Source organism: Peromyscus eremicus, chromosome 3 (assembly GCF_949786415.1).
Source record: "Peromyscus eremicus chromosome 3, PerEre_H2_v1, whole genome shotgun sequence".
NCBI lineage: Eukaryota > Metazoa > Chordata > Mammalia > Rodentia > Cricetidae > Peromyscus > Peromyscus eremicus.
Window position 1 is genome coordinate 100,709,835 of NC_081418.1, and position 27,467 is coordinate 100,737,301.

Consider the following 27,467-nt stretch of genomic DNA (forward strand, 5'->3'; position numbering starts at 1 on the left):
ACAGCCTGGCAGTGGTGGCGCACACCTTTGATCCCAGCACTTGGGAGGCGGAGGCAGGCAGGCAGGCGAATCTCTCTTGAGTTCAAGGCCAGCCTGGTCTAGAGTTCCGGGACAGTACCATTTAGGCATTCCGAAGTGGGCCTGGACTGTGTAAGAAACTAGCCGAGCATGAACCTGGGAGCCACCCAGTAAGCAGCACGCTCCATGTCTCTGCTTCAGTTCCTGCCTCCAGGCTCCCCCTTGAGTTCCTGGCCTGGCTTCCCTGGACGCTGTACTGTAATCTATGAGATGTGTAGACCTTTCCTCCCAAGTCGCTTTGGTCAGTGTCTTATCACAAACCAGAACAGCCCTTTCTCTGGGTAATGAGAGACCTACCTTTGGTTTTGAGGCATTGTCACTCAGGTTCCATTGAGATGGTGACAAAGAAGACCGTCTCCTTGATTTGCAAAATTATCACATGCATTCTGTGAGATTGTGACGGGATAGGGCACCATCATCCTCAGCTGCTTCATGGTCAGCCTCTAGGGTCTTTGACAACAGCTTTGTGATAACTAAGTGGTGGAGCTGGGCCCCTCCAGAGAAGCTCACCTTGGAGCTCCAGGTGAAGCTCCTCTGGAGCGCTCTGCCTCCCCTCATACTGGTACTGTGACCGACAGGCTTGCTCAGGTCAGTCTTCAGGCTGCTCTCCGTGGCTACCTGTCTGGGTCTCGCTTTGGCCTTAGTGGCTCCAGGGATCCCCTCAGCCTTCTGCTGGAGTTAAGGCAGGTTTTACATAGACAAGCTCAACTTAATGGGTGCAGGGTGCCCCTGGCGCTGACACCTCACAAACATCCCTATAGGTTATTAAATGATTAAAGATATCATCCGTGAGCCGCCTGTTTCCAAGCAGCTGAGGTAGGAGCGCCCACAATTGCTCCGGCCTGTTCTAGAGACAGTGAGAGCAGATATCCCTGGTATTATGGAAGGAAGCCAAGCCACAGATCCAGCCAGCAAAGAGATGATGCTGGCCCTCCCCTTGCCAGCCTCTGCCCTTCAGTCTTTGTATCTCTCTGGAGTTGGCAGACCTGGGGATGGGACCTAGGACCCTATGCATGCTGAGAACATGCCCTGCCACTGATGTGCATATATTCCAGTCCTCTTGTTGTTCCAGAAGACTCCTGAGCAGCCATTTTTGTTGTTGGCCCGAGGTCACGAGTCCTTGAGTCATGTAGCTGGCTGCTGGAGCAGAGCAGGGGCGTCCTTCCTGGCTTTCTTCCATAGCTCTTGAACTCATCTGGTGACTGCCATGGGCTCCTCTGCTGTTGGACCTGATAGCTGAGCCTGTGTGTATATATGCTCACATCCTGACCCCTGAGGAGCACAGCAGGGCTTGTGTTTGTGGCCTCTGTGGTGTTTGGGACGTGTTTGAACTAGTCAAGAGGTTTCCCCCAATTCTGCTCTTACGGCCTTTTCTGGATAAAGGCAGCACTAGCTAGCAGTGGTGGCCCGTGAAGTGGCCACCTCTTAAGAATGCATGCTAGCCTGCTGACCTCAGCTCCAGGCTGCTCACGGTGACAGTGATGACTGCTGACCCCGGCAGAGTCCTGGGTTGTCAGGCTCAGCCGTCTCAAGCTTCCACACACCTTTTCTCTCTCTAGAGCCTGGTGCTAGGACTCAGTGTCTTCCAGTTCCTATGCCTCTACGCTGGCTGTTTTTACGGCTTTAATTTAAACAACGGCTCCTTGATATCTTGTTTACGAAGCTGCCAGAGTGAAAAATTCCTGTATTATATGAGGCTCGAAGTCCTCGAGTTATCTCGGCCCCGCAACACACAACATCATTATCCCGCTGGCCCTTATCACTCAGTGCTGCTGCGCCCGTGGGACCCGGTGCCACTGCTGCGGCATCTCACCGGCTGCCGGCTGCTCCTCCAGCCTCCCCAGGATCCTCAGTGCAACAAGCATTAGGCTCTTGATAGATTAGATGTTTCAGCGATGTTAGGAGGCTGCTAAATCTCTTCAAGTAACTTTTTTGATTTATTTAACCATAGTATTTATCAAGCAAATAAAAAATGTCTTCTCTTGCTTGAGTGCTCATAAGTGATAGTGCCCAAGCTGGCAGAAGAGGTTGGAGCCTTGAGGGCAAAGCTAGGAGTGGTTCCAGTTTTCTGTAGCCATGGAGAGGGCCAGAGGAAGCTGTGAGCTGCACTGGACATGGGGGTCTGTCCCCCTGGCTGTGACATCATTCAGGTGGACTGTGGGTAGGCGTGTTATCCCCAGAGATGCAGGCCAGCAGGGCTGGTGGCCATCAGCAGGGCAGACACTGAACACAGGTGAGACACTTAACCGTGGTTTTTCTCCAAAGATCATTAAGATCCGAGCCCAGACAGAAGGCATCAACATCAGCGAGGAGGCGCTTAACCACCTGGGAGAGATTGGCACTAAGACCACACTCAGGTATGGTATGCCAGGTAGCAGCCTGCTGGAACCCTTCTGCTGTGCCAAGGGCCTTCTGCAGGCATGAGTTCAGAGTGCCAAGGATCTAGAACTGAGTTTTAGAACTCAGTCTCCACAAGCCCCGGGGTGGAGCTCACATCACTCTTTCAATTTCCCAGTAGAGCAGGGCCTGCCCCTATCACCTTACCCTGGGTGCATTCCAGCTATCTGGTGGCAGCAGTCAGCCCGGGGATCAGCACATGTGCTGTGTTCTCCAGGCTCTTCTGTCAGGGCTCAGAGGCGGTGACTGGAGAAGACAGGAGGTAGTTCTTTAGACCCTGAGCCCTCCTGTGCCCCTTGAGTATGTTGCCCTTGTCCCTGAAGTAAAGGAAGACATTGTCAGCTGTTTCATTGAACGTTCAGTGATCGAGTTTTCATGTCTTGGGCCAGCATGAGCTTTGGGTTGCTGGTTGATTTCTCTGCGTGTTCAAAGTCCCCATCAAAGTTGGCACTGTCTGCCCTGCTAGGGTGTGTGTGCATCATAGTGTTAGTCTGTCAGCAGAAATGGAGTCACCTCCTTTGCAGATTCGAGAAGAGCACTGTGTCCCCTGCCTCCTGGTGTCCCCTGTCTCAGTTGTGATGGGCAATGGAAGTTCCCCTTCGCTGTCCTCACCCTGGGCTCAGGGCAGCTGGACTGTGCAGCCATGCAGCAGTGCCCATGCTGCCTGCTGATTTGGGGCTCCCTTCAGTGGCCCCATCTTGACCACTGTGCTGTGCTGTAGGTATTCGGTGCAGCTGCTGACCCCAGCCAACCTGCTGGCAAAGATCAACGGGAAGGACAGCATTGAGAAGGAGCACGTGGAAGAGATCAGTGAACTCTTCTATGATGCCAAGTCCTCTGCCAAGATTCTGGCTGACCAGCAGGACAAGTACATGAAGTAACATTGGGTTTGGAGGTGCACCCAGAGGACAGACCTCACACCGTGGACAGAGCTGGAGTCAAGCATGCTTTGCAGTGTTGCTGGCTCTGTGTGGAAACATTCTTTCTGAGTTAGGAAACCTCCATGGCTGCTTGGAAGGAACCCCTTCCCACTTGGCTTGTTTTCTAATAAAACTGAATAGGTTATTTTGATGATACCTCTCTTTTTATGTTTGTACTTTGTGTGTGTGTGTGTGTGTGTGTGTGTGTGTGTGTGTGTGTGTGTACTTGGCAGGTGCCTGTGGGGGCCAAAAGATGGCATCAGAGCCCCTGGAGCTGGAGTTACTATGGGAGGTTCTAAGTTCTATCCCCAGCACAAAACAAGGTTGTTTACGCTTGGCACATACACAGGAATTACAGAACCAATGTAGATTTATAGCTACTGCGGCGTGAGTGCAGGGAGTTGCCGGGACACGGCATTCTGCAGTAGGACAGCACATTTGTCAGTGAGTGGTGAGAACACTGTTGGGATGTCACACCTCATCTTACTCTCAGACATCTCTGCGTTTTGATGACCTGGACAGTGACAGGGGTGACTGTAGGGGATCAGAGCCACACAAGTCTGCAGCCCATCTTGGCAGGTACTTTCAGTAGGACATTTCTACTGTGACCCCTCAGCTCCTGGCCAAGGCTGCCATGTCTGGGACATTGTTCATGCTTCCTGTTCTATGCCGGGCTCTTTTGAGTGAAGTCGCTCTGTGCTGACCACACTTAAGGTTTAGAACAGCTGTGCCTCTTCCAGGCTGTAGGTTACCATGGTTTGGGAGTCTGCATGAGGACCATCTCACTGCTTACCTGCTTAGTAACCATCAGTGTAGACTCATGGGTAGGTAGTTTGCACATTGGGTACCTTGTCTTGAGATAGTCTTGCTATGTAAACCAGGCCGGTTTTGAGTTTGAGGCAATCCTCCTGCCTCTGCTTTCTGAGTACTGAGATTATAAGTGTCACCATTCTCGATGTGACATCATTTTGTCCTCATGAGACCAAATCGCCTGCCCAGCTAGCAGGAGAAATTAGATTTGCGTTCAGCTTGGCTAGAGCCTGCGCTGGGAACTGTATGTCTGGACTTCATACCCAGCAGTAGTTGAGGATCTGACCTTGAGCAGGTGAGGCTTCAGGGTAGACTGAGGCAGGTGACGGCTGAGTCGAAACCTTCACAGCACCTGATCAGGATAGAAACAGTGGCAGCAGTGGTGGGTTGGAGACATTCCTGTACAGCCCTCGGCACCTGCCCCCTCCAGAGCTTTCAGTGAGGACTTGGTTTTCCTAGCCACAGCCCCGGGTCCTGCTACTTCTCCCTCATCTGGGCTGTGACTGTGCCTGAGGAGGGGGACCATTCTCTGATAGGAGGGAGATGGTCTGGCTAGATGGCAAGGTTTGGTTATTTTAATTTTCCTCTCTTTTCTCCAGCAAGGCCTGTGATTATTACATTAATCTTACAGGCGAAGTTTTTATGGCCCATCCCTCGCAGACTGTGAGAAGTTTCTCCATCCATTCCCAGGCGGGCAGCAGACCCTGGTGGGGAGAAAGTATTTGTTACATCTTATCAGGCTGACACACAATCTAACAACAATTACAGCAGCCCCATTTTTCCCACTAGTTCAGCTCCAGCTTGAAAAATTGTTGTAATATTAAAGTCAGGCAGGATGGGGGCTGGTCACAGGAGGTGGCCACGATCCCAGCTCTGGGCCAGGCTCCTGGAGGCCACCCCTTGAGCTGCTTGGTGGCTGAGTAGAAGCTTCTGCCCCTCATTCCAGGTGCAGTGCCGGTTCCCAAGTGGCCTCCAGGCGAATCCTTGTCCTCATCTTTGCAGACACCTCTTCCTTCAGGTTGCCTTCAACCCTAGGTTGATTCAGAGAATATCTGGGTTTTAAGAAAGAACAGAACTTGCTTTCTCACACCAAAAAGTGATGGGTCAACAATCCTTAGCTAAGAAAATGGAGTTGCAGGCAGAGGGTGGGAGTTACACCCTGTAGACCCTGAGTCAGCCCTGGTTGGGCAGCTGGCCATGTCTGAAAAGGCCCTGCCAAGCCGGAGTGAGACTCGGAGGCCACAGGCACTATGTGACCAGGGTTCAGAGAAGAATGCCCAGTTCTTGGCTCTTGCTGCTAGCAGAGGTCAGAGTTTGTGAAACAGGCGCAAGCTTAGGTCCAGCCCTCTGCCTTTGGATGCATTCATTCCTGGTCGTTCTCTGGTTTCCAGAAATGGCCCCGCCAGCTCCTAGAAAGGAGCTATGGTCTGACCTAGTCCCAGCCAGACAAGTCAGCTCTCCTTTGGGATCCTGAGAGATACACACTGTTCTCCCATCCCAGGTTGCAAGTGACCTGGGGATGATGCGGGTGACCTGCGGCAGGGCCTGGCAGTGGGAAATGCGGGCTGCCAGGGCTGGCAGTCGCCCACTGGCCCTGTCGCCCTCCATGTCAGTCGGCGCCGCACGGTGATTAATGGCCGGGCGAGGCGCGCGTGCGGCCGTCAGCGCGATGGATGTGGCTGTCAGGCCGAGCGTCCGCGCTGACCCCCGGCCCCAGCCCGCGCGATCAATGGGCGGCGCGCGGCGGGCGAAGGCTGGGCCGGCGCGATAAGATGGGCCGATGCGCGCCCGCCGATTGCTCGCTCCGTCACCCGCCGTCACCGGCGCCGTCACACCGCCCGCGCGCGGGTCGGCGCCGTCAACACGCGTGATTAATGGGGACGCGGGCGGGAGGTGCGGCCCAGAACCTTGCAAAGGCTTGCGGACCCTGAGTGGCGCGGCCCGAAGCGCCCCCGTGTGGCCACACATGCAGCCTCCGGGTAGAGAAAGCCTGTGGGAGAGCTTAGGTGCCTGAGGAGCACATAAAAGGAGGCATCCATCCATCCATCATCTATTTCTATCATCGATCACCTATCTATCTACCTATCTGTCTGTCTGTCTATCTATCTATCTATCTATCTATCTATCTATCTACCTACCTATCTATCTATCTATCATCTAATATATCCATCTATCCATCTATCATCCATCCATCCATCCATCCATCATCTATTTCTATCATCGATCACCTATCTATCTATCTATCAAATATATCCATCCATCCATCCATCATCCATCTATCCAACCATCATCCATCCATCCATCCATCCATCCATCCATCTATCTATTTAAGGCAGGGTCTCACTATGAAGGCTTGGCTGACCTGGAGCTCTCCATGTAGAGCAGGTGGCCTCAAACTCACAGAGATCCCTCTGCCTCTGGAGTGCTGGGATAGAAGTGTGCTCTACCCCCACCCCGATGTGTTTTTTGAACGGATAATTCTGCGGCAATTCTGAATTGGTGCAGATTTTGAATGTATCAAAGGGGGATGCGATGATGGTGTGTTCCACCTCTTGTCCCCTCTGTGCAAGCCACTTCAACACTCAGCCTATTTCCTGGTGAGCTAGAGATGGAAGAGATTAGGGAAGGAAGGTGCTGTCCATCCCAGGTCCAGCCTCCTTTGCACTTCACGGTGGCAGACCTTGTTCCCTCATCCCAAGTGATGGAAGAATTCCTATCCTTGCCTAGAGTTCCAGATCTGCTTGTATTCTCTTTTAAACCTCCCTACAGTAAAATCCCAAAGCCATAAATGGGCCATTGTGAGCTCTGACAAAGGAAATCTACCTAACTCCTATGAAGGAGGTTATTCACTAAAAAATTCCATAACCTCCCCTACCCTGCACCCACACAAAGGCAAACCAGCATTGGGCTGTTGCTAAAGTCCCTTCTCTAGGGGAGAATAAATGATGTCTACCCACTTTCTCCTAGGGTCCCATTGACAAACTAAACTCTGCCCAAGACCATGAATTTATTGGTCTAACAGAGCAAAGCGTAGGGGATCATATGCAGGGGTGTAGGTGCCTAAAAGCAGCCACACTGGAAATGTGCACCAGCAGAGATGGTAACTCCTCCCATGGCGTTATAGATGGAGCCCCTTCCCTCTTTCCCACCTATGTCCTCTAGCGCCTCTCAGAGCTCCTGAGGCCCACATGGTAGAATTAGGGCAAGATTACATACGACTTGTTGGGAGGGATGGCTGAGGGTCCCATGAGCTTCCTGGCCCCTTGGAACAGGGAAGGTCAACCATCAACAAGCCTATTTGTGATGACCTTTATCCCGCAGGTCCAGCCAAACTCCTTAAGATGGAGGCAGTTTTTCTTGGAGGAGTCGTGTACAACAGTTGTGTAATGGTTTGAAGGAAAATGGCCCCCAAAGGGAGTGGCACTAATGGGAGGTGTGACCTTGTTGGAGTAGGTGCAGTCTTGTTAGAGGAAGGGCTTTGAGATCTCATATATGCTCAAGCCATCCCCAGTGAGCCAGACCACTGCCTGTTGCCTGCCTACTAAGATGTAAATCCTCCAGCACCATGTCTGCCTGCACACTGTCATACTCCCAGCCGCCATGATGATAATGGACCAAACCTCTGAAACTGTAAGCCACCATCTTAACTAAATGTTTTCCTTTATAAGAGTTGCCATGGTCATGGTGTCTCTTCGCAGCAATAGGAACCTAAGACAAGCTGTTTCTGGCCCACATGAGTGCTGTGGTTGAAAGAGTTCCTCCGTTTTGAGTTGACTCTTTTCATTCAGAGCAGTATATGGCTATCACACCATCTACTTACCAGGTGACTGCTCATGGATGTTTGGGCTCCCCCATTTCCCATTGTCTTAGTTAAGGTTTTTCTTGCTGTGAAGACACCATGACCACAGCAACTCTTATAAAGAAAACATTTAATTGGGGTGGCTCACTTACAGTTTCAGAGGTTCAGTCCACTATCATCATGATGGGGAACATGGAGGCGTGCAGGCAGACCATGCTGGAGCTGAGAGAGCTACATCTTGACCAGAAGACAGCAGAAAGTCGACAGTCACACTGGAGGATGCTTGAGCAAAAGAAACCTCAAAGCCTGACCCCATGGTGACACACTTCCTTCAACAAGGCTACACCTCCTAACAGTACCATTCCCTTTAGGGGCATTTTCTTTCAAACCACTACACCCATGCATATAAGCATTGGGGGGAGGGGCTGGAGAGATGGCTCAGCAGTTAAGAGCACTGGCTGATCTTCCAGATGATTTGGGTTCAATTCCTAGCACCCACATGGCAGCTCACAGATGTCTGTAACTCTCCTTCACGGGGATCTGATTCCCCCATACAGACATACTTGCAGGTAAAACATCTGGACCCTTGTCTATGTCATCTCAGCTAGGTCCCAGCAGAGGTACCTGGAGGACACACAGCAGTCAAGCCAAACTGCTGCTGTAATCAGGGCTCTGCTAACTCCCACAGACAGGCTGGCTCTGGCAGATGTAGCCTCAAGTGCCCAGGCAGCAAGAGGCTCAGTCCCTCCCTGGAGTGGGAGGTTTTCTAGAAGCCAACAGTTACCTGCTGCCCAGACCCCAGCACCTCCAACCATGCTTCTGTCTTAGGCTTCTGCAGCTCTGTGGCTGGTGGGCAGGAGAGTGAGAGTGCAGGGCAGAGCAGCTGCCCACTATGTCTGAGCAGTCTCAAGCAGTGATGCTGAGGCCAGGCTTGGACAGTCAGGCTAACCCTAACTTACCTAACCCGCCCACCAAGCAGTCCTAAGGGACAGCCTGCCTGGCTCAACAATGCAGAGAAATGTCCCAAAGCTGTACAGAGCAGCATATGCAGGGAGCCTGCTGAGTACACCCTCCCGGTCCTGCCCGAGAACTGCTGTCACCTGTCCCAAGGGGAACTAGGGAAGCACCAGCCAGGCTGATGAGGGTACAGGGCACAAGGCCTGTCACTTGTATGGGCGTGTAAACAGGAAGCTTCTGGCAGGCCCGTTCCCAGGTCACCTGTCCCCATCAGGCTCTGGCCAGCACCAAACACATACTCTGCTTTGGCTGCAGGTGTGGTGCCAGAGCAGCCTCAGCCAGGCCAAGCCTCCCTGTGACCAGCTGTGCTCTGGATCTGGACAAGTAGAGCTACAGGTGCCCACCAACTTGTGCCACCTACCTGGCTTGGGCAGCCCACTCCAGCAGCCTTTCGGACCCAGGTGTACACTGCTGTCCTGGAAGCCTCAGCCTCAGCCCTGCTGGTGCACAGATTCCACTGGCCCAGGCCCATGCTTCCCAGGAGTGGAGGCCAAGGAGAGGAGGTGGCAGGCAGCACTTGGTAGAACAGCTCCCAGGAGATATCGCAGGTCCACTGTAACCCTGGCTCATCGCCAACACTCCCGAACAAGTCCTCTGCTCTCGGTGGCAGTTAACAAAGATGACGAGGCAGCTTGTAAAAAGTCGGTTTTATTTGTCACTTTTCACTGTATCTCAGTTAAGCCATTTTGGTGTCCACAGTGACAGTCCTCTTGGAAGCCAGGTCATCCCCACTCACCCACTAATGGTGACCATCAACCACTGGCTACTAGGCCCAGCTGATGGCTACCGCAGCAGATGAGGCTGTGGGCTCCCCAGCACAGCCCAGAGCTGGGGACTCTGCACCTGCCTGCCAGAAGCTGTGGAGTCCCTGGGGTAGGTGGGAGGCCCTGCTACTCTGTGGCAGTGGCAGAGGAAGGGCAGTGGGAAGACCCTGTGGACTGGGAGGGCACCAGGCCCCTCTGCTCAGGACTGGGTCTAGACAAGGCCACATGTGATATGGTGTGAGTCCTGGGCCGTGGGCAAGGGATTGGCCCTGCTGCTGACCTGTGTAGGGGCAAGTGATTAATTGTCCCTGGATTGCCATTGGCTGGCAAGCAAAGCAGCAAGGGTCCCTAGGAGCCCTGGGTCAGGGAGGCATTTGCTACTTCCACTGAGGTGAGAAGGACCCAGGTGTAGCTGGCAGGCTGTGAGCACATGGCTGCACACCCCCCAGGGATCTTGCTCCCTTGTGAGAACAATTTGGACCCTCCTGTGTCTTAAGGTAAGCTGACAATCTCTACTTGCTCTGACTTCAAACCGCAGCCCTGCACCCTTGCTGCTAGGCAGTATCTGTCTTGAGAGGGGCCTCTCCTACAGGCCTGAGCTTCTAACCCTCAGGCCCACATTATCTGTTACCCTAGACACCTAACTCCAGACAGGATTTTGAGCCACTTCCCTAAGAGATCTCTAAACCCTGGTGTGATTTTCCTACAGGTCCTGGGCCAGTCTACATTTGGTCCTAACGACAATTAAAAAAAAATTCTAAAAACTGGAACAGGAAGTTCCCAGTAGGAAGACAGAGGTGGCCACCACAGGAGCTCCCTTTCTAGTGGGAACCAGGAAAGGGCAAGCATGAGGCCTTTTACATGTGCCCAGCTACCTAGCTTGGCTAGGCTCCAGGTAAAGCCTGGAATGCCCGCCTTGCTGGCAATGGCAGGCAGGCAGATCCTGCTGTTCCTCACCCGTCTGCATGCTCAGCTGCACCACCCACAGCACATGCAGGGTAACAGGCAGGCTAGCTTCTGGGGCATGTATTCCTCCAGTAGCAGCTCTATCTTATGAAACCGCTTTACAGATTGATGGCATCTTACAGAGTCCTAAGCCAGATGTCCTCACCCTGAGCTCGAAGTTCCCCATAAGCAGGTCCCCAGAAGACACATCTGTTTGCAGCCGTTTTCTGCGGCCCAGATGAGATGCAGACATCTCCTAGTTTGTGCTTCCTTCAACCAGGGCCACAGACTGCCTGGGGCAGTTGGGACCCTTGCAGCTGCCAGGCACTGAGAAGTGCAAGGGTTTAAATAAAAATTACATCGGATACTTGGGAACAATCGGTTACCACACCCTCTGGCCATCAGCTAACAATTCACTTCTATTGTTTTTTTGCCAATGCCAGAATAAAAAGCAAAATTTCAAATTGGAAATTTCCTAGCACTTTACACAGTGGAATGAAAAGATATGAAATTAAAAAAAAATAATAAAAAAATTTGAAAGTCCCCATGCCACGGTAGCATGCTCCAGTGGTAAGAGCACCCTTTCCGGGCAGTTCTGGAGCCCGTGCCCTCACCCTGGTCCATGGGCACACAAGGCTCAGAAGAGAAGGGCTCCCATGCTGCCCACCTCGCTCTGCTCCTTGACGAAGATCTCGAAATATTGGTAGATGATGGTGACTGCCAGCAGGATCCCGGTTCCAGACCCAATAGCACCCAGGAAGTCAGCCAGGACTGAGAGGGCCCCAATGCACAGCCCGCCAAAGGCTGCAGCTGTGGGGATGTACCTGTGGACAGACAAACAGTTCTGTGTTGCCTACTGAGCCAGAAAGCCTGATAGGCCCATTAAGCTGGCCACACAGGGCTTGGGGAGTGTGATCAGCACAAATCCAAACATGGATGCCACACTAGATTTTAAACAGACTGAAAACAAGAACATAAGACACTTCATCTTGCTTCTTCTGATACCCAAAAGCTGAAACAATCCACAGATGTGCCAGGAGGGGTGAGTCACAAATATCAAGAGTCTCTCTCTGCCTGGGGTTGCGTGTTTCTCCCAGGAAGTCTGAGTCAGGGGCCTGAAGAGTCATGGACTGAAGTGAAAAGCCCTGCCACCACTGGTTCAAAAACTGACAGGAAACGTGCAATTCTGGCATTCCTGTGGTGGTCTCCTTCAGTGAGGTCAGCAAGCTCCGTAGGAGCGCTTGCCCACTCTACGAAGCATCTGGCTGCTCTGAGTGACTGTAGAAGAGCCAACCATGGTGACAGCCTGGAAAGCATCAGGCACTTTCGCCTACCAAGAGGCAGCTTCAGAACCCTGATGAGGAGACGTCTGCGTAGGGGCACCTGCTGCTCGGGGAGCACCAGTCTCTCATCTCCTTCCCCTCTCTGCAAGGTGACTGCTACATCCTCCATCGCCTGTGGCTGAGCCTGGCCGTCTCTGGCCTCTGGTTTGCTCTTGTTCTGAACATTAGCCACCCCTCCAGGCCAGCTCTTGCTGTGCCTTGCTCTAATCTGTGCCAGGACCCACCTACTCCGAGGATGTTTTCAGCTCACTCTGGGCACACTCAGGCCCAGCCAGCCTAAGCCAGCACTGCCCAGTCGTCAACCACCCCATACCATTTCAACCCCCTGGCTTGTGTGCTTCCTTCTCCCCGCTTGGCCTGTCTTTGCTGGGTTGTACAGGGCTATTCTGGCACCACTAAGGTCCAGGCTAGTGATCACACTTACCGGTTGAGCTCATGTACCATGGAGGTCTCTCTGTGGCCCCTCATCACCATCTGCTGCTCCTTCAGCTGCTTTGCAACCTGCATGACCCAAATATAAGCACATGAGCCAGATGCTGGGGGAGAGGGGTGCTTCACAGTGGAACTAAGCAATTACAGCCCCCCCCCCCCCCCCCATACACACACAGCTCCCATCCCTAACAGTCTTCACGGAGGACTTTAACCTGCAGCAATGCACTCACTCACACAGTAGTCTATCTCTCTAGTTTGGCCTCAGGTTCTCAGAGCCAACTCTGTCGATCTCCATCTGTTGCACTCAGGGCTTCCATACAGCCCACCAAAGGGGATGGTCCATCAGCAGGACGGACCACTTACACCACAAACTTACATAAACTTATAAAGTGGTAACAAGTGAGGCTACCCGGATGCCAGCAGCCATCTCATCTCCCTAGTAGAACGTCGACTTAGACTTACGTCTTTGGCAGAAGAACCCGAAACTTCAATCCATGTTTTAGAAAAGAACGCACAGGATCCCAGCATGAATACAATGTACACAACAGCATGGACAGGGTCCTCCAGCACTGAGCCAAATGATTCCGGAGGAGACAGGTAGTAACACAGGCCACCAACTGGATAAGCACGGGCTGGGCCCCCAGATGATGTGTCCTAGAGCAAGACACAGAAGTCTGTTGTGGGATATTTGTGTGAAGGTGTGCTGCTGAGATTGGTGTAATAAAAAGCTCAATGGCCAACAGCTGGGCAGGAGGTATAGGACTTCAGGCACACAGAGAGGAGGAGGACTCTAGGCACTTGAGAAAGACACGGGAAGACACAGAGGAAGCAGGATGGGCAATATGTGACAGAATGTAGTTTAATAAAAATGGGTTAATTTAAGTTATAAGAGCTAGTTAATAACAAGCTTAAGCTAAGGCTGAGCATTCATAATTAGTAAGTCTCTGTGTCATTATTTGTGAGCTGGTGGCCCAAAGGTAAGCCCAACTACAGAAATCTCTGGATGCTGCTTCAACATGCCACAGAACAGCGCCAAGAAGCTCCAACAGATACCTTATGGTGTCATAAGCATGCCCACAGGCAATCTCACTGAACTGCATTTGTAAGAGGCAATTCAGAAATTTCATCTTTGGGTGAAATACTTGGTCCTGAGATTAGACAGCCTGCCACAAAACACCACAACTAGCTGCATCAGTACAATCTTCCCTCACCGTGACACTCACCGACCAAGTGCCCAGCAGGCTAACTAGCAGGTTGCCGCTGAAGCGTGCTGACAACATCTGGGAGATGACATACAGGTTGGACACCAGAGCGGACTGCAGGATGATGGGGATGTTCGAGGTGTAGAAGAGCTTGATGGGATAGGTGTTGTACTGGCCTCGGTAACGCGCCGACTTGATTGGAAGGTCCACTCGGAAGCCCTACAAGGCAAACACAACATGCCCCTTTACTGTCCTATTCTGCCTACAGTCCCCAGTGTGGCTAGAGAAATCAGGCTGGCCACAAGAGAGGTGGCCCTGGGTGTCAGTTCTGCCACTGGGCTCCCAGTTGTGATTGTGTCTGGGGGCACATGCCCTTTTCTTTCCTAAACAAAAAGGCGTAAACGGGCAGCTCCAGATCCTGTTAGTGCCATGGACACCAGAGCATCTTTCTTCTTTACTGTTACAAACCCAGTGCCCAGGACACTAGGACAGGACAGAAGACTCAAACTCCGTACTGATTCAACTGCAGATACTCACCTTGCCCTGGAAGACTGACTTGTTAGTAAGCAGGCAGCTAGCTGGACTCAGCAGGAGTCACTACTGAGTTACCTGACCTCAGAACAGTCCTCATCACAAACATGTGTCTTTCAAGTGGTGTCCCTTCTTCTGATTTTAGTGTGAGTGTGTGTGTGTGTGTGTGTGTGTGTGTGTGCATGCATGCCATACTGTGTAGACGGAGACCAAAGGACAGCATACAAGAGTTGGTTCTCACCATGTGGGTCCTGGGAATTGAACTCAGGTCACTAAGCTTGGCAAAAATCACCTGTATATACTGAGCCATCTCACCGGCCTTGTTTGTTTTGAAACAGGATGGCACTATATATACCAGGCTGACCCTGAACTCTTAGTCTTATATCCCACCCACCTAAATGAGCTACCACACCTGGTTAGGTTATAACTAACATAAGAAAAACTATATACAGAAGTACAATAACTATATACAATATATACAAGTAATAAATACCTAAACAATGTCTAGTCCATTTGTATTTGACAAATTTAGAGAAAATAATTCCATTATCTATCCTATTTTGGTAAGTCCAAAATGTATCTAATTCACTTTCTATCCTAATTAATCTTCAACTATAACTAACTAATCTTCAACTCCCTCAGAGATCCAAGAAGGAAATAATATTACCTAACAAAAATAAAAACAGGAAGTGCATGCAAGCAACTTCCAAAAAAATGTGAGTTGACAGAAACAGCCAGCTGCCTGGACAGTCGCCTGAGGTTTCTCCACAGTGTTGGGGCATCATCTTCAGCCTATAATCTTAGCCTATCTGACAGACTCATTTGTGAAGTAGGATGTACACAAGGTCAACAGTTCAACCTCACATTGGGTGAGAGTAGTCCATGTACCAGAAACACTTGAATTCCACTCGTGTCATGTCATGATTCAGGATTTTAAATTCTGGAAATTGTTGATTTTTTTTTTTTAATTCAGCTGTCCATTCTTCTTGGCTGTGTATATGTGGCTAACTTCTGCACCTTCTTTTAGTGAATATCAAAATACTGCAAAGAATGTTGGGCATGGTGGCATAAGCCTCTAATCCCAACACCTTGGAGGTTAAGGACAACCTGATCTACATACCTGTCTCGAACAAACAAACCCCCAAATGCAAAAAATTCCCATTAAGTATGAGGGTCAGTACAATTAAAAGAAGACAGCTAGCAGTTCAGGAAACTACTTGGAAACAAGGTAGAGAGCAATAATCATAAACCTAAGGCCTAGGAAGCAGAAGGACATGTGGATGCTGAGCTTGACTCTGTACAAGGCAGACCGACTTAGCTGCCTTTGGACATACCTGGAAATAGATGACAACAGCAAAGACAAAGATGGTGGCGATCAGGTTCATGAGGTTAGGGAGATTCTGGCGGTAGAACGCCTCTCGAAGGGCTCGGACCTTGTCTGTGCGGGTGGCCAGCAGGTGGAACAGTGCGATGATGGCGCCTTCGAACTCCATCCCTGTGGGCAGAGTAGAACACAGACGTGGTGGAGGATGAAGAGCAGCTCACTCTGCCTCTCAACTTCTTAACGACCAAAACTGAGAGGAAAGGTCAAGGAGTTCAGAGAAACAAACTACAGCACTGGGCTGTTCTCTTCTGGGAAGAGCTGGCTGCTCTCATTTCTTAGGTCAGCAGATGTGTGGAAGGACAGCCACCAGTTTAAACGAATCTGTGATACATGTTGCCTGGAAAAGGCCAAGTCCTGTTCTAAAAGCTGGGCAGTAAGAGAATTCATCCAGTCTCTGAAGAGGGCTGCCCACAGTGGGAGAGTGGGGAAAGCACCAACAATCCTACAAGGAGGAACATCGTGGATGTGTGGCCTGAGACCAGTCTCCACCCTTCCACAGGTCATGCCCAATAGCAGGCCTGGTACAGACGGGCTTCTGAAAGGTGAAGGGAGCAGGAAGAGGGTCCCAAATATCCATAGGGCAAGGGGAGACTGGAGCAAGCCCAATCTTTGTACATTGTAAATATGTACAATAACTCTCATTGGTTAATAAAGAACAGATTGGCCGATAGATAGGCAAGATAAGGTTAGGTAGGAGAAGCTGACCAAGAGAATGCTGGGAAGAAGGAGGGCGGAGTTAGAGAGACACGAAGAGTCTCAAGCCAGATGCAGAAGATGCAACATGGAAAGTTCATAGATGAGGTAAATGAGCCTTGGGGCAGCCCATAAATCACAGAAATGGGTTAAGTTTTAAGAGCTGGTTGGAGACAAGCCTAAGCTATTGGCCAAGCATTTTTAATTAATAATAAGTCCCTGAGTAGTTATTTGGAACTGGCTGGTGGGATAGAAAAGTCTGCCTACACCCTCCTACCTTTCAGCTGTGGCCTATCTCCTGTTCAGTATCCAGGGATACGGGAACTGCAGCCAGGACAAGACTCTTATCTAACGGGTGGTCCAGGTAGGCCAGGGGAAGAAGGAAGTGCTTGTGCTCATCCCCAGTGGCCTTTCTAAGCTCCCCACCAAGCGCTGTTTTTGCTCTGTTCCTGCCTCTTGGGGATAACCTCACCTCAGGCTCCAGCAATGTTGGTTGCTTCTCTCATGTCTTTCAAGACCTTGCTCAACTGAGATGCCCAGATCAACTCTGTAATACCTTTCCCAGTGGCCCTTTCTGCCTTATTTTTGTCATAGTGACCCACAGCAGTGCCAGCAATGCCAGGATTAGGTCCCAGATCTTGTAATTTTTACAATTATTGTCATATCTGCCAAATTTCTGGGAACAAGTCCATCTCCACACACTTAGCACCACCTCAGTGGCATACTATGCATGCTATCCACACTAGTCCCTAGTCCTAGATTTTTGCACTGCCCAGGGAAGCAGCATGGTGAGCTAGCCAAGCTATAGCAGTCCTTCTGACTACAAGTCACCTGTGCCCACTATATACTTCTGGTCCTTGTACCTTACTGATGTTATCATCCTTGGCTCCCTGGTGCAGCTCATCCCACACTGGCAGCCAGGAAATCAAATCGCCCTTTCTTTCAGACTACTTTTCCACCAGGCCCGGCCATGGAGACACCCCCAGTGACCTCTCAGTTTTCCACCTTAGCCCCATCTCCCACATCTTCTTCCCTAACAACCAATCCATGCTACCACATCTTGTCTGCTCCAGGCTGCCATGGAAGTTCCCCAGCAGTGTGTTCTGCAGTGTGAGTGCATCAAATCTGCCATACTCCAACCAGCTCTGCTGGTTCCTGAGCCTGGACTGACCCTCCCACCTTGCTCCCTTCTCTGCCATCATTTCTAATGTAGGCGTCCCTGATCATGTGGTCTTTCTAAGTAGTGGACTCCAACTGCACCTTCACCTGCTGCCTCCCCACAGCCAAGTCTGACAAGCCCCGCCCACCTTCCACTGCCCCAGTCTCTCCCAATGAGCCTTTGATTTCATTAGAGGACAGCTTTTGTTCATTAGATGTACAGGATTATATAGCCTCTGGAGGCAGAAACTGCCTCTGCATTCAATTTTATGAAAACATGCACAAATATTTTTCATAAGACTCTTCTAAATAAATAACACATTTAGCGACAAAAGTCTTATTCTAAGGCTTTCTTTGTTTTTACATATTTTGATTAGAAACATTCCCATTCCCAGGGCACTCTTAATGGATATGCCATAGCATACTAGTATTTGATCTGTACCTACAACGAGCCAGGCATTATGTGGTCTCATGTTTCCTTTTCCTGTGGTGCCAGGTATCAAACTGTGCACAAACCTCTACCACTGAGCTACATTCTCAGCTCTTAGTTTTGGGAGAGCGTGGCCTCACTACATAGTACAGGCTGACCTCAAATTCAAGATCCTCCTGCCTCAGCCTCTGGAGGGTTGGAATTAGATATGTGTCATGACCCCCTCACTACATGATGACCCAGATCAGCAGTAGGGGAATGTGCTCACACCACCTACAGACCATTAATAGACCAGCCAGGATCTGAGCTCAAGGGCAAGTGTGATCAAATGCTTCTGTTTAATAGTTCAGTTGTTTTTTCTTTCTTCCCCAAAATGATCCAGAGAAAACTTCCAAAATACATAAAGGTGAGGATGTGCACAATTTCAATGTCAATGAAGTGGACACGATTTGGTGTCCACCCAAGACAGAGGTTAAAACACAAAGCACTTACTACGTAATGCAGTTCTTACTGAGCTGAGAAGTGAGGCCAGACCCGACTCACATCTAGTATGCCAATCATGATGAGGTCTATGAAAATCTATGCTGGATATTGTCCTGAGTATAAGCCCACCTGTATTTAAAAACTTAGTGGATGCACAGAAAAACCAGGAGCTTGTGCCTACCACAGACAGCATCTCTGCTAAACTCCAGCATGAGCTCCCGGTCCTTACCTCGGCCGGTGTTGACCGTGGTGGGGCTGAAAGCCTTCCACACAATGGTCTCACAGATATTGGTAGCAATGAAGAGGGAGATACCAGAACCCAAGCCGTAGCCTTTCTGCAGGAGTTCATCCAAAAGTAGGACAATTAAGCCAGCAACAAAGAGCTGTGAAAGAAAGAAGAAAAGATTAAAGAAACCCAAATAGATGTTACTGCTCCCAATGGACGTGGCTCTCTTCTTCAATAATTGGGTTCTTGAGTATAAAAACAGAAAGCTGAGTGAGTGTGAGTCCTCAGCCTTCCTCTGGTGGATTAAGAAGGGCAAACCCACAACCTTCAGCTTCTGTGAGGCACAGCTGAGATTTGGTATTTTGGATATTGGGGAGGGGGCAGCATAACAATTACCTGAATGGTGATCAGCAGGCAGATTCCAGCACCCATCTCCGAAGGGTCCCCGTACATGCCCGTCATCACATACACAATGGACTGACCGATAGTAATGATCATGCCAAACACTAGAAATCAAGAGAACTGTGTTCTCAAAGCAGGACAGTACACAGCATAGGCAGTGGCTAAAAAACACCTGAAGGCCCGACACTCAGAAGAAAAAGCACCGTGCTGACACTGCCTCCCAGGAGCTGAAGGAGGACTCAACAGTCACACTGTCAAAGCGTGAGGTAACACAGGCGCTCAACACTTGCTTAGTGATGGGGGAAGGGTGGAAGGAAGCAGGGCAAATAAGGTCCCAAGCAAAACCAGAGAGGAAATGCAGGGCTGGCACCCCTGCAGCAGCCAGCTGCACTGCAGGTCACTGAGGTCCAGAGCACAGAGACCTCGGGATAAAACCAATCCTTCTGATCTAAGTTTATATTGCAAACGGCTTCTGGTCCCATTTCCTCTGACAGAGCTCCTCTGCAGACTGTTTCTTGGATCTCATTATATTTTGTTCCTAGGCACAGTGGAATTGACACACCGTACTAGTTTTCCAGTATTATTTCTAAATAAGAGTGAAGACTTAAATTTCAGTTTAAATTTTCAGGAGTCTGCCTAGTACAGTCCATATTTGAAATTTTAAAAAGCTGTACAGAGCCAACTGGTGGTGGCACATGCTTTTAATCCCAGCACTTGGGAGGCAGAGCCAGGTGGATCTCTGTGAGTTCAAGGCCAGCCTGGGCTAAAGAGTGAGTTCCAGGAAAGGCACAAAGTTACACAAAGAAATCCTGTCTTGCAAAACCAAAACCAAAACCAAAACAAACAAACAAACAAACAAATAAAAAAAAACCCCAAACTGTTCAGGGGCTGCCAAGATGTCTATGCTGATAAAACACTTGCCATGAAAGCCTGATGACCTGAGTTCCACCCTCAGAATCCACATAAAAGAGAAAAGAGAGAGAGAGCCAACTCCACAAAGCTATCCTGACTCCTCTCTACACAGACCCATGTCACACACATGCACACAAACACAATAAAAAAATAAAGAAATAAGACCAAACAAACAAACAAACAAACAGGGCCAGCAAAATGGCTCAGCAGCACCCACTGCCAAGCTGAATGATTTGAATATGATACCTGGAACCCACAGGAAGGAAGGAGAGAATCATACAAGTTGTTCTCTGACCTAAGCACACCCACTGTGGCACACGCACATGAATAAAAAAATGTAAAAAACTAAAACAACAACAAAAATAGCTCAGTAACCCGGCATTATTTAAAAGAATTTTTTTTTTCAGTATCAGCAATCAAACCCAGGGATTTGGGCATGCTACAAGCGCTCTACCACTGAGCTACACACCTAGCCCAATACTCCTGAATTCTTTTTGTTTGTTTGTTTGTTTTTCCGAGACAGGGTTTCTCTGTGTTGTTTTAGTGCCTGTCCTGGATCTCGCTCTGTAGACCAGGCTGGCCTTGAACTCACAGAGATCCACCTGGCTCTGCCTCTGAGTGCTGGGATTAAAGGTGTGCGCCACCACCGCCTGGCCACTCCTAATTTTTTCTTTTAAATTTTAATTAATTAATTTATTTTTATAAATATTTTTATTTTATAATTAATTTAATTTTACATATCAGCCACAGATTCCTCTGTCCTCCCTCCTCCCAACCCTAGCCTTCCCCCCCCAATTCCCACCTCCTCCAAGGCAAGGTCTCCCCTGGGGAGTCAGCCCAGCCTGGTAGATTCAGTTGATGCAGGTCCAGTCCCCTTCTCCCTGCACCAAGGCTGGGCAAAGTGTCTCTGCATAGGCTTTAGGCTCCAAAGAGCCAGCTCATGCACCAAGGACAGGTCCCGGTCCCACTGCCTGGGGGCCTCCCAAACAGTTCAAGCTAATCAATTGTCTCACTTATCCAGAGGGCCTGATCCAGTTCCATGGGGCTTCTCAGCTATTGGTTCATAGTTCATGTGTTTCCACTAGTTTGGCTATTTGTCCTTGTGCTTTTTCCAATCACGGTCTCAATATCTCTTGCTCATATAATCCCTCCTCTCTCACTGGTTGGACTCCTGGAGCTCCACCTGGGGTTTGGCTGTGGATCTCTGCATCTGCTTCTACCAGTCACTGGATGAGAATTCTGTCAGGACAGTTAGGGTGTTCGGCCATCTGATCACCAGAGTAGGTCAGCTCAGGCACTCTCTTGACCATTGCCAGTAGTCTATAGTGGAGTAATCTTTGTGGATTTCTGGGGACCTCTCTAGCACTCTGCTTCTTCCTATTCCCATGGGGTCTTCATTTATCATGGTGTCTCTTTCCTTGTTCTCCCACTTTGTTCCTGATCCAGCTGGGACCTCCCGCTCCCCTAAGCTCGCTTTCCCCTGACCCTTGCCCTCCATTACCACCCCATCCCCACCCCCAGTTTGCTCATGTAGATCTAATTCATTTCTCTGCCGCTGGGCGATCCCTGTGTCTTTCTTAGGGTCCTCTTTACTAGGTAGCCTCCCTGGAGTTGTGAGTTGCAGTCTGGTTATCCTTTGCTTTACATCTAGTATCCACTTATGAGTGAGTACATACCATGTTTGTCTTTCTGAGTCTGGGTTACCTCACTCAGGATGATATTTTCTAGTTCCATCCACACTCCCACACTGTTGGTGGGAATGCAAACTTGTACAGCCACTTTGGAAATCAATATGGTGCTTTCTTAGAAAATTGGGAATCAACCTCCCTCAAGATCCAGCTATACCACTCTTGGGCATATACCCAAGGAATGCTCAATCATACCACAAGGACACATGCTCAACTATGTTCATAGCAGCATTATTTGTAATAGTCAGAACCTGGAAACAACCTAGATGCCCATCAACTGAAGAATGGACAAATAAAATGTGGTACATATACACAATGGAGTACTACTCAGTAGAGAAAAACAATGACATCATGAGGTTTGCAGCCACTCCTAAATTCTTAAGGCAGAAAAACGTTTGAAAACTTTTCCAGAATAACCTATTCCAGTTCAGAGGTGGGTAGCATCACCACCACTGATGCTGGTGGCTAGCTATAGTCACCAGTAACACTCATCACTTGCTGTATGGCAAACACCACTACCTCCTTTTGCAGAAGGAAAACAGCCTTCAGAAGACCACCTCACTTTCTTCACTTCACAAGTTGGTAAGGAGCAAAGGACATACAGGAGTGCCCTCTTGCCCCTTAAATCCCCTTCACACACACAAGGAAAACCACCACCAATAACAAAGCAGCAGGCACAACAGCCCCTGAGCTATGTTCAAGGAGGCACTGATGTATGAGCGCAAACTGTGCACAATAAAGGGATGAGCCCTGCCTCTCCCTGGTGTGTGCATCATGGAGTGCACGCAGAGGGGCAGCCAAGCAGTTCAGGGCACAGAGCACAACTGCTTTAATCCAAGAAGCTTTACAGCAAACTCCCATTCTCAACTATGGACATCAGAACATTATGTACGATCTTTCTTACACTTTTGGGCTCCATTGAAGAGAGCTCGGTCTTTTGGGGTGTCCCCAACTTCAATGATCTTGGCACCAGCTAAGAGCTGCATGATAAGGCCAGAGGTGACAATAGGAGAGATGCCCAGCTCCATCAAGGTACCTTGGGGAAAGGAGGCAAGACACAGCCAACATCAGCTCAGGAGAACAAACACAGTTAACTACAATGAGCAACACTGGGGGTACTCCTATACAAACTCAAAAGCATTCAGTTTGCTAGCAGCATTCAACTTACAGAACCACCCCCAAATACCAATAATCAGAGCACAGCTTAATGCATTCTATCCCGCCAGACAGCATCTCATTCTGTTCAGGAAGTCACATGTTATCCAGACTGCTGCATTTTAATTCTGCAACAGATTGACCCTAGCCTCATGGAGATAAGAGAGGCTGGTCCCCCCATCAGTTAGTAAGAAAGGATAAGATTCAAAGCATTCCCAGAGTCTGGAAAGGGGCTGCTACAACTGTATCTGGCTGTGAATAAACTCCCACCTTCCATTATACTAAAACCAGTCAGACTTCTGATTTCCAATTTAATGTGTACATATTTTTTAAATGAGTTAATCAAATGCAGTATCAACATACATATTCAAAATCCTCACTGTGCACATGGGTATTTGGTCAGGGCTTACAAAACCATTTTTTTTTTTTTGACACCCTGTAACATAGATATGAAAAAGAATCAGCTAAGAAACAAATTACACCTTCTAAAGAATGTTATCACTTTAGGTATTTAAAAGTATTCTAGTTTTCCATGTTTTAAACAATTTTCTACAATGCAGTCTTATCTTGTTATTACAGGTTCTATATTGCATTCAGACCCAACAGGATGCATTTATCAGCAAATGCTGCATTACTTTTCCACACCAACATCCTCTATTTTCCAAGCTATGCACCTTCATGAACTTTCTGAGCTCCATATAAAGCCAAGCCTGGAACTGAAGTAAACCAGGCTCTTTACACCCACTGTGCAGGGAAAGGCAGGGTGAGCCGAGTCCTACCTCTGTTAGAGGCTAGAATCACTCGCATCCAATAGAAAGGGTCGGCGGAGTCTGAAGACATGATGCCAAACAGGGGAATCTGGAAATAGGCAGAGGATAGGTATCACACACGTGCTCCCAGCCTATGCACCCCTACCAACCCCAAAGCAGACCTTACCTGGCAGCATACTAAGAAGATGAAGAGGGTAATAGCTGTCCACAACACTTTCTCCTTAAACTGAATCTGCAAAGGAATAAATGAAAGCAATATGTTATTTCATAGGCAAATAAATACAGATGGATTCAAATAAGATCTCACGCCCCATTTATCAGAGGCTGGTCAAATGTATACCAAACACACCATAACATTAAGTAGTGTATGTCATGTGCTGTTTCTGTCTAAGATGTGATGCAAAAACCCTTGTGGATCTTCACCTCAGATAATCCTCCCATTGCACAGTTAGTTCACCTTTATGTGACAATGAGCAAAGTGACCAGGGAAGTTTAATCTGTCCCAAATCCTGCAGCTCAAGTGACTCTGAGCCCAAAGCTATGCTCTTCCCCATTCACAGTAACAGCTGAGACTCAAGATGGATGAACACTGCAGCCAAAGTGACTTGCAAAACAGACAAGCTTCACGGCCCAGCCACCACTTCCCTATAGTGCACCACGAACCATCTTCTGATTCTGGACTCAATTAGTTTAAAAAACTTGGGGGGCCGATCAGTAAGTGAATCAAGAGTAAAGCCTGTAATTAACACCGGGGAGGACAGGAAGAGTTCCTATGTAACCCGCTCACTAAAACTCAGCAACACCAGTTTATCTTCACCCCTTCCTGGGTACGTTAATGTGATGGTTAACCTTGATTGTCAACGTCATAGGATTCAAAACCATGGAAACAAACGTCTGGATATGAGTATGGAGGAGTTTCTGGACTGAGTTAGTTGGAGTGGGAAAATCCACCTTAAATGTGGGTGGCACCAATCCATGGGCTGGAGTCCAGGACTGAAGAAAAAGGAGAAAGTGACTGAGCACCAGCATTCACCTGTCCCTGACTGGGGATATAATGTGACCAGTGTGCCTTAAGTTCTTGCTGTCATACCTTCCTTGCAGTGATGAACTGTACCTTGGACAGTAGGCCCAAACACAATCAATCCTTCCTTTGTTATAGTGCTTTGGTCAGGAATGTTGGCACAACCATCAGAAAGGTAACAAATTAAGTATGTTAAACAGTCAACACAAATCATTTTACTACTAGCCTGATTAGAAAGAAACCTCTAGGTTCCTCCTGTTCAAGAGACCACTATCACTAGATAGAGAGCTCTTCAGGGTCTTCACCAGGAGTGCCAACCCCACTACCAGACTGGCTTTACACAGGTTTAACAGACAGCTAAAGCCTAATGATATTAAGTGAATGAAACGCCAAGAAAAGCCCCAACAAGCACTGACGTGGGGCGCTGACTGATCCTTTGCATGCAGTCACTCCCAGAAAGACACAGTATTGGACCCAAGCATGGGTGGGGTAAATTCAAAGCTCAAATGCTGCAGAGGCAGCTGAGGGGCTGACATTCCTCCTCTGTCTCCCAAGATCATTTGCCTTTCTACCGGTCATCCTACCACACCAAGACTTCAGCACCTAATGAGGGGGAAGCAACACCATTTCACAGGACCGGAAAGACAAGCTTGTAATGAATGTGCACAACTACTAGATATTGTGGTGATGGACAGCAGTCGCAGGGCCTCATGTCCATCACTAGCCACTTTCCCAGCCCATGTAATGGATCTGTTAGAAAAAGGAAAGTATTTTTCAAGACTATTTTAAGTGAGTAAGCCTCCTCTCCTGGTCATTTAGGAGCAAAATATCAAAAGCTTTTCATCTGAGTCTTGAATCTTCTTCTGCTTCTGAAATAGCCCCAAACCCATCCTCATCCAGTGCCATGATTCTCCTTCTACTGCAAGAGCCCCCAAGCCACACTCCAGACCTCTCCCTTACTGCCAAGGTCATTTCTAATCTGCCCAGCCATCTTACTCATCTTCCCTGTGTTTCTTTTTAGCCTTTGCTTTTAAAATCGATAAGAGCTGCATCTAAGAACCTACCATCCAAGCACACTAATGCTTTGTCTTCACTGTGTAAGCAAACCATACACTCCTTTTGCCAGGAATCCTTCCCAAACCCTCAAGGCAACTTCTAGCCCTCTTTCAAAAGCCCTCATCAGACTTCCTCCCTCCCTGGGCCACAGTTGTACCTTATACATATTTCCCATTTCCCTTGTTCCGCCAGGCCAAGTTCATAAGGCTCCAGAAGAAAGTAGGTAAAGGATGGGACTCGGGCTTCTCAGCCCTAGATCAGATTCTCTGCACTGAGGTGGAGCATGGGAAACTTTGCATATCAACCTGCCAAAGATAGCTAGGGTTCTACAGGCATTTGTATGAAACTATCCTAAGTAAAAAAACTGCAAGTAGACACTAAGTAGCCATGTGAATGCCAATTACAGATGCTATATGTGAATGCATGACACAGTCTGAAAAAACAGGGACACAAAGTAGCTTTACTGTTTTCTGTAACCAATAGGTCTAGACTATCCTTCATTGGGCAATCTCACATTAGGAGTATTTATTCTTGGGCTGAAGCTGACAGCCATGGAAATTCTGATTAAGATTCACACCGTGCTACACTTCTATCTTTCTTCGTTTTAATGCACCTGCTGTCAATGGCAGTAGACTTCCTTATCCTCAATGCTGAGGCAGCATACATAAAGAAATACAAACACGTTCATATCGATTACATGACTGGCTTTTTCCTTTGGAAACTTGATACTCAAGTCACCTCCTAGATGAAACCAACACCCCATGAGCTGCTCCTGCTGGAGGTGAAGAAGGGAGGGTAACTCAATCTGGGATCCTGAGGTCTTATTCAATCACTGCTCAGACCTAGTTTTGGATCAGGCAAACTCGAGGCTTTGTTACCATCTACTCAAGACGCTCCAAATGAAACAAGATGGTTTCATGAGAATTCCCACACAACCAAGTCACCTATCGACAGCTCCCGTGAGTCTCCCAGCACACATAGCTACACTCCAGAGGGGCAGTTTCCATTCGGTGTGCTGAGGCCATCTTTAATTGTACTGTAAACTTCCAGCGCCCAGTTTCTCGAGGCTTCTTTGACCACCATCTGGGGAACTTACCTTCCTCTCTGGCTTCTGAATTTCCGGCAGGATGACACAGAATGGCTTGATGACTTCCAGAAATTTGACTTTGATGGAAGAAACAGAAAGAGAAAGTTAGGTATAGAGTAACCTGCGGGCACCTGGGGAGTCCGGCACGAGTGGGAGCCGGGAGTGGGGGCGCGGAGACCTAGAGGGTTCGGTCTAGGGGCGCGGGGACAAGGGGTATCGGGGCAGGCCGCGTTCCGCCGGGATCGGGCAGCACTGCCGGCGGGCGCCAAGCAAGGAAAGGGGACGCATCCGGGCTACGCCGGGGTGGCCCTAAGGGACTCACTCGCCATGGCGGCGGCTGATCCGACTCCACGCCCTGCTTCAGGTGCGCTCCACTTCGAGTGAGCCGATGCTGCTAGCTCCGGAGCGCGTTTCCTCTGCCGAGCGACACGTCAGTGATAGCCCGGCAGCGAGCGGCGCGGCGAGGCGGGGCCGGGGATGGGCCACCCGCCGCTTCCGCTTCCTGCCACGCGCGCTCACCGCGCATTCGGCGCCAAGACCACAACTCCCGGCATGCAGCGGGAGCGGAGGCGTTGTCAGGAAGATGGCTGTGGGGCTCGCCGGAACTGGGTGTGTGTAGCTGCGCAGACTCGGCCGGAAGTCCGGACAGACTCTGGTCCTGTAGTTTAGGGGCGGTTTACTTTGTGGCCAGACGGAGCAGGCGGTTCGGCTTTCCATGCTGATGGCCTTCAGTGCCAGTGGTGGCATGTCGGGACCCAGTAGGC

The 27,467-nt window shown here is 49.4% G+C and overlaps 2 protein-coding genes across 2 annotated transcripts in view; one reads left to right on the top strand and one right to left on the bottom strand.

Moving 5' to 3' along the window:
• Ruvbl1 (RuvB like AAA ATPase 1) overlaps window positions 1-3,551 on the top strand; it is a 39,702-nt gene extending 36,151 nt beyond the window's left edge. Inside the window, exons 10-11 of the mRNA XM_059258165.1 lie at window positions 2,344-2,435; window positions 3,197-3,551. Of these exons, the coding sequence (XP_059114148.1) occupies window positions 2,344-2,435; window positions 3,197-3,356 (252 nt within the window). The 3' untranslated portion in view covers window positions 3,357-3,551. The remainder of the gene's footprint in view (window positions 1-2,343; window positions 2,436-3,196) is intronic.
• Window positions 3,552-9,653: 6,102 nt separating this feature from the next.
• Sec61a1 (SEC61 translocon subunit alpha 1) lies at window positions 9,654-27,202 on the bottom strand. The gene is made up of 12 exons (XM_059258166.1): window positions 27,026-27,202; window positions 26,713-26,780; window positions 23,706-23,771; window positions 23,549-23,627; window positions 22,519-22,650; window positions 19,009-19,118; window positions 18,616-18,769; window positions 15,573-15,733; window positions 13,729-13,926; window positions 12,968-13,159; window positions 12,498-12,574; window positions 9,654-11,554 (listed from the first exon to the last, which is right to left on the bottom strand). The coding sequence occupies exons 1-12, from the start codon at window positions 27,030-27,032 to the stop codon at window positions 11,368-11,370; spliced, it is 1,431 nt and encodes a 476-aa protein (XP_059114149.1). The 5' UTR covers window positions 27,033-27,202; the 3' UTR covers window positions 9,654-11,367.
• Between the last annotated feature and the right edge of the window lie 265 nt (window positions 27,203-27,467).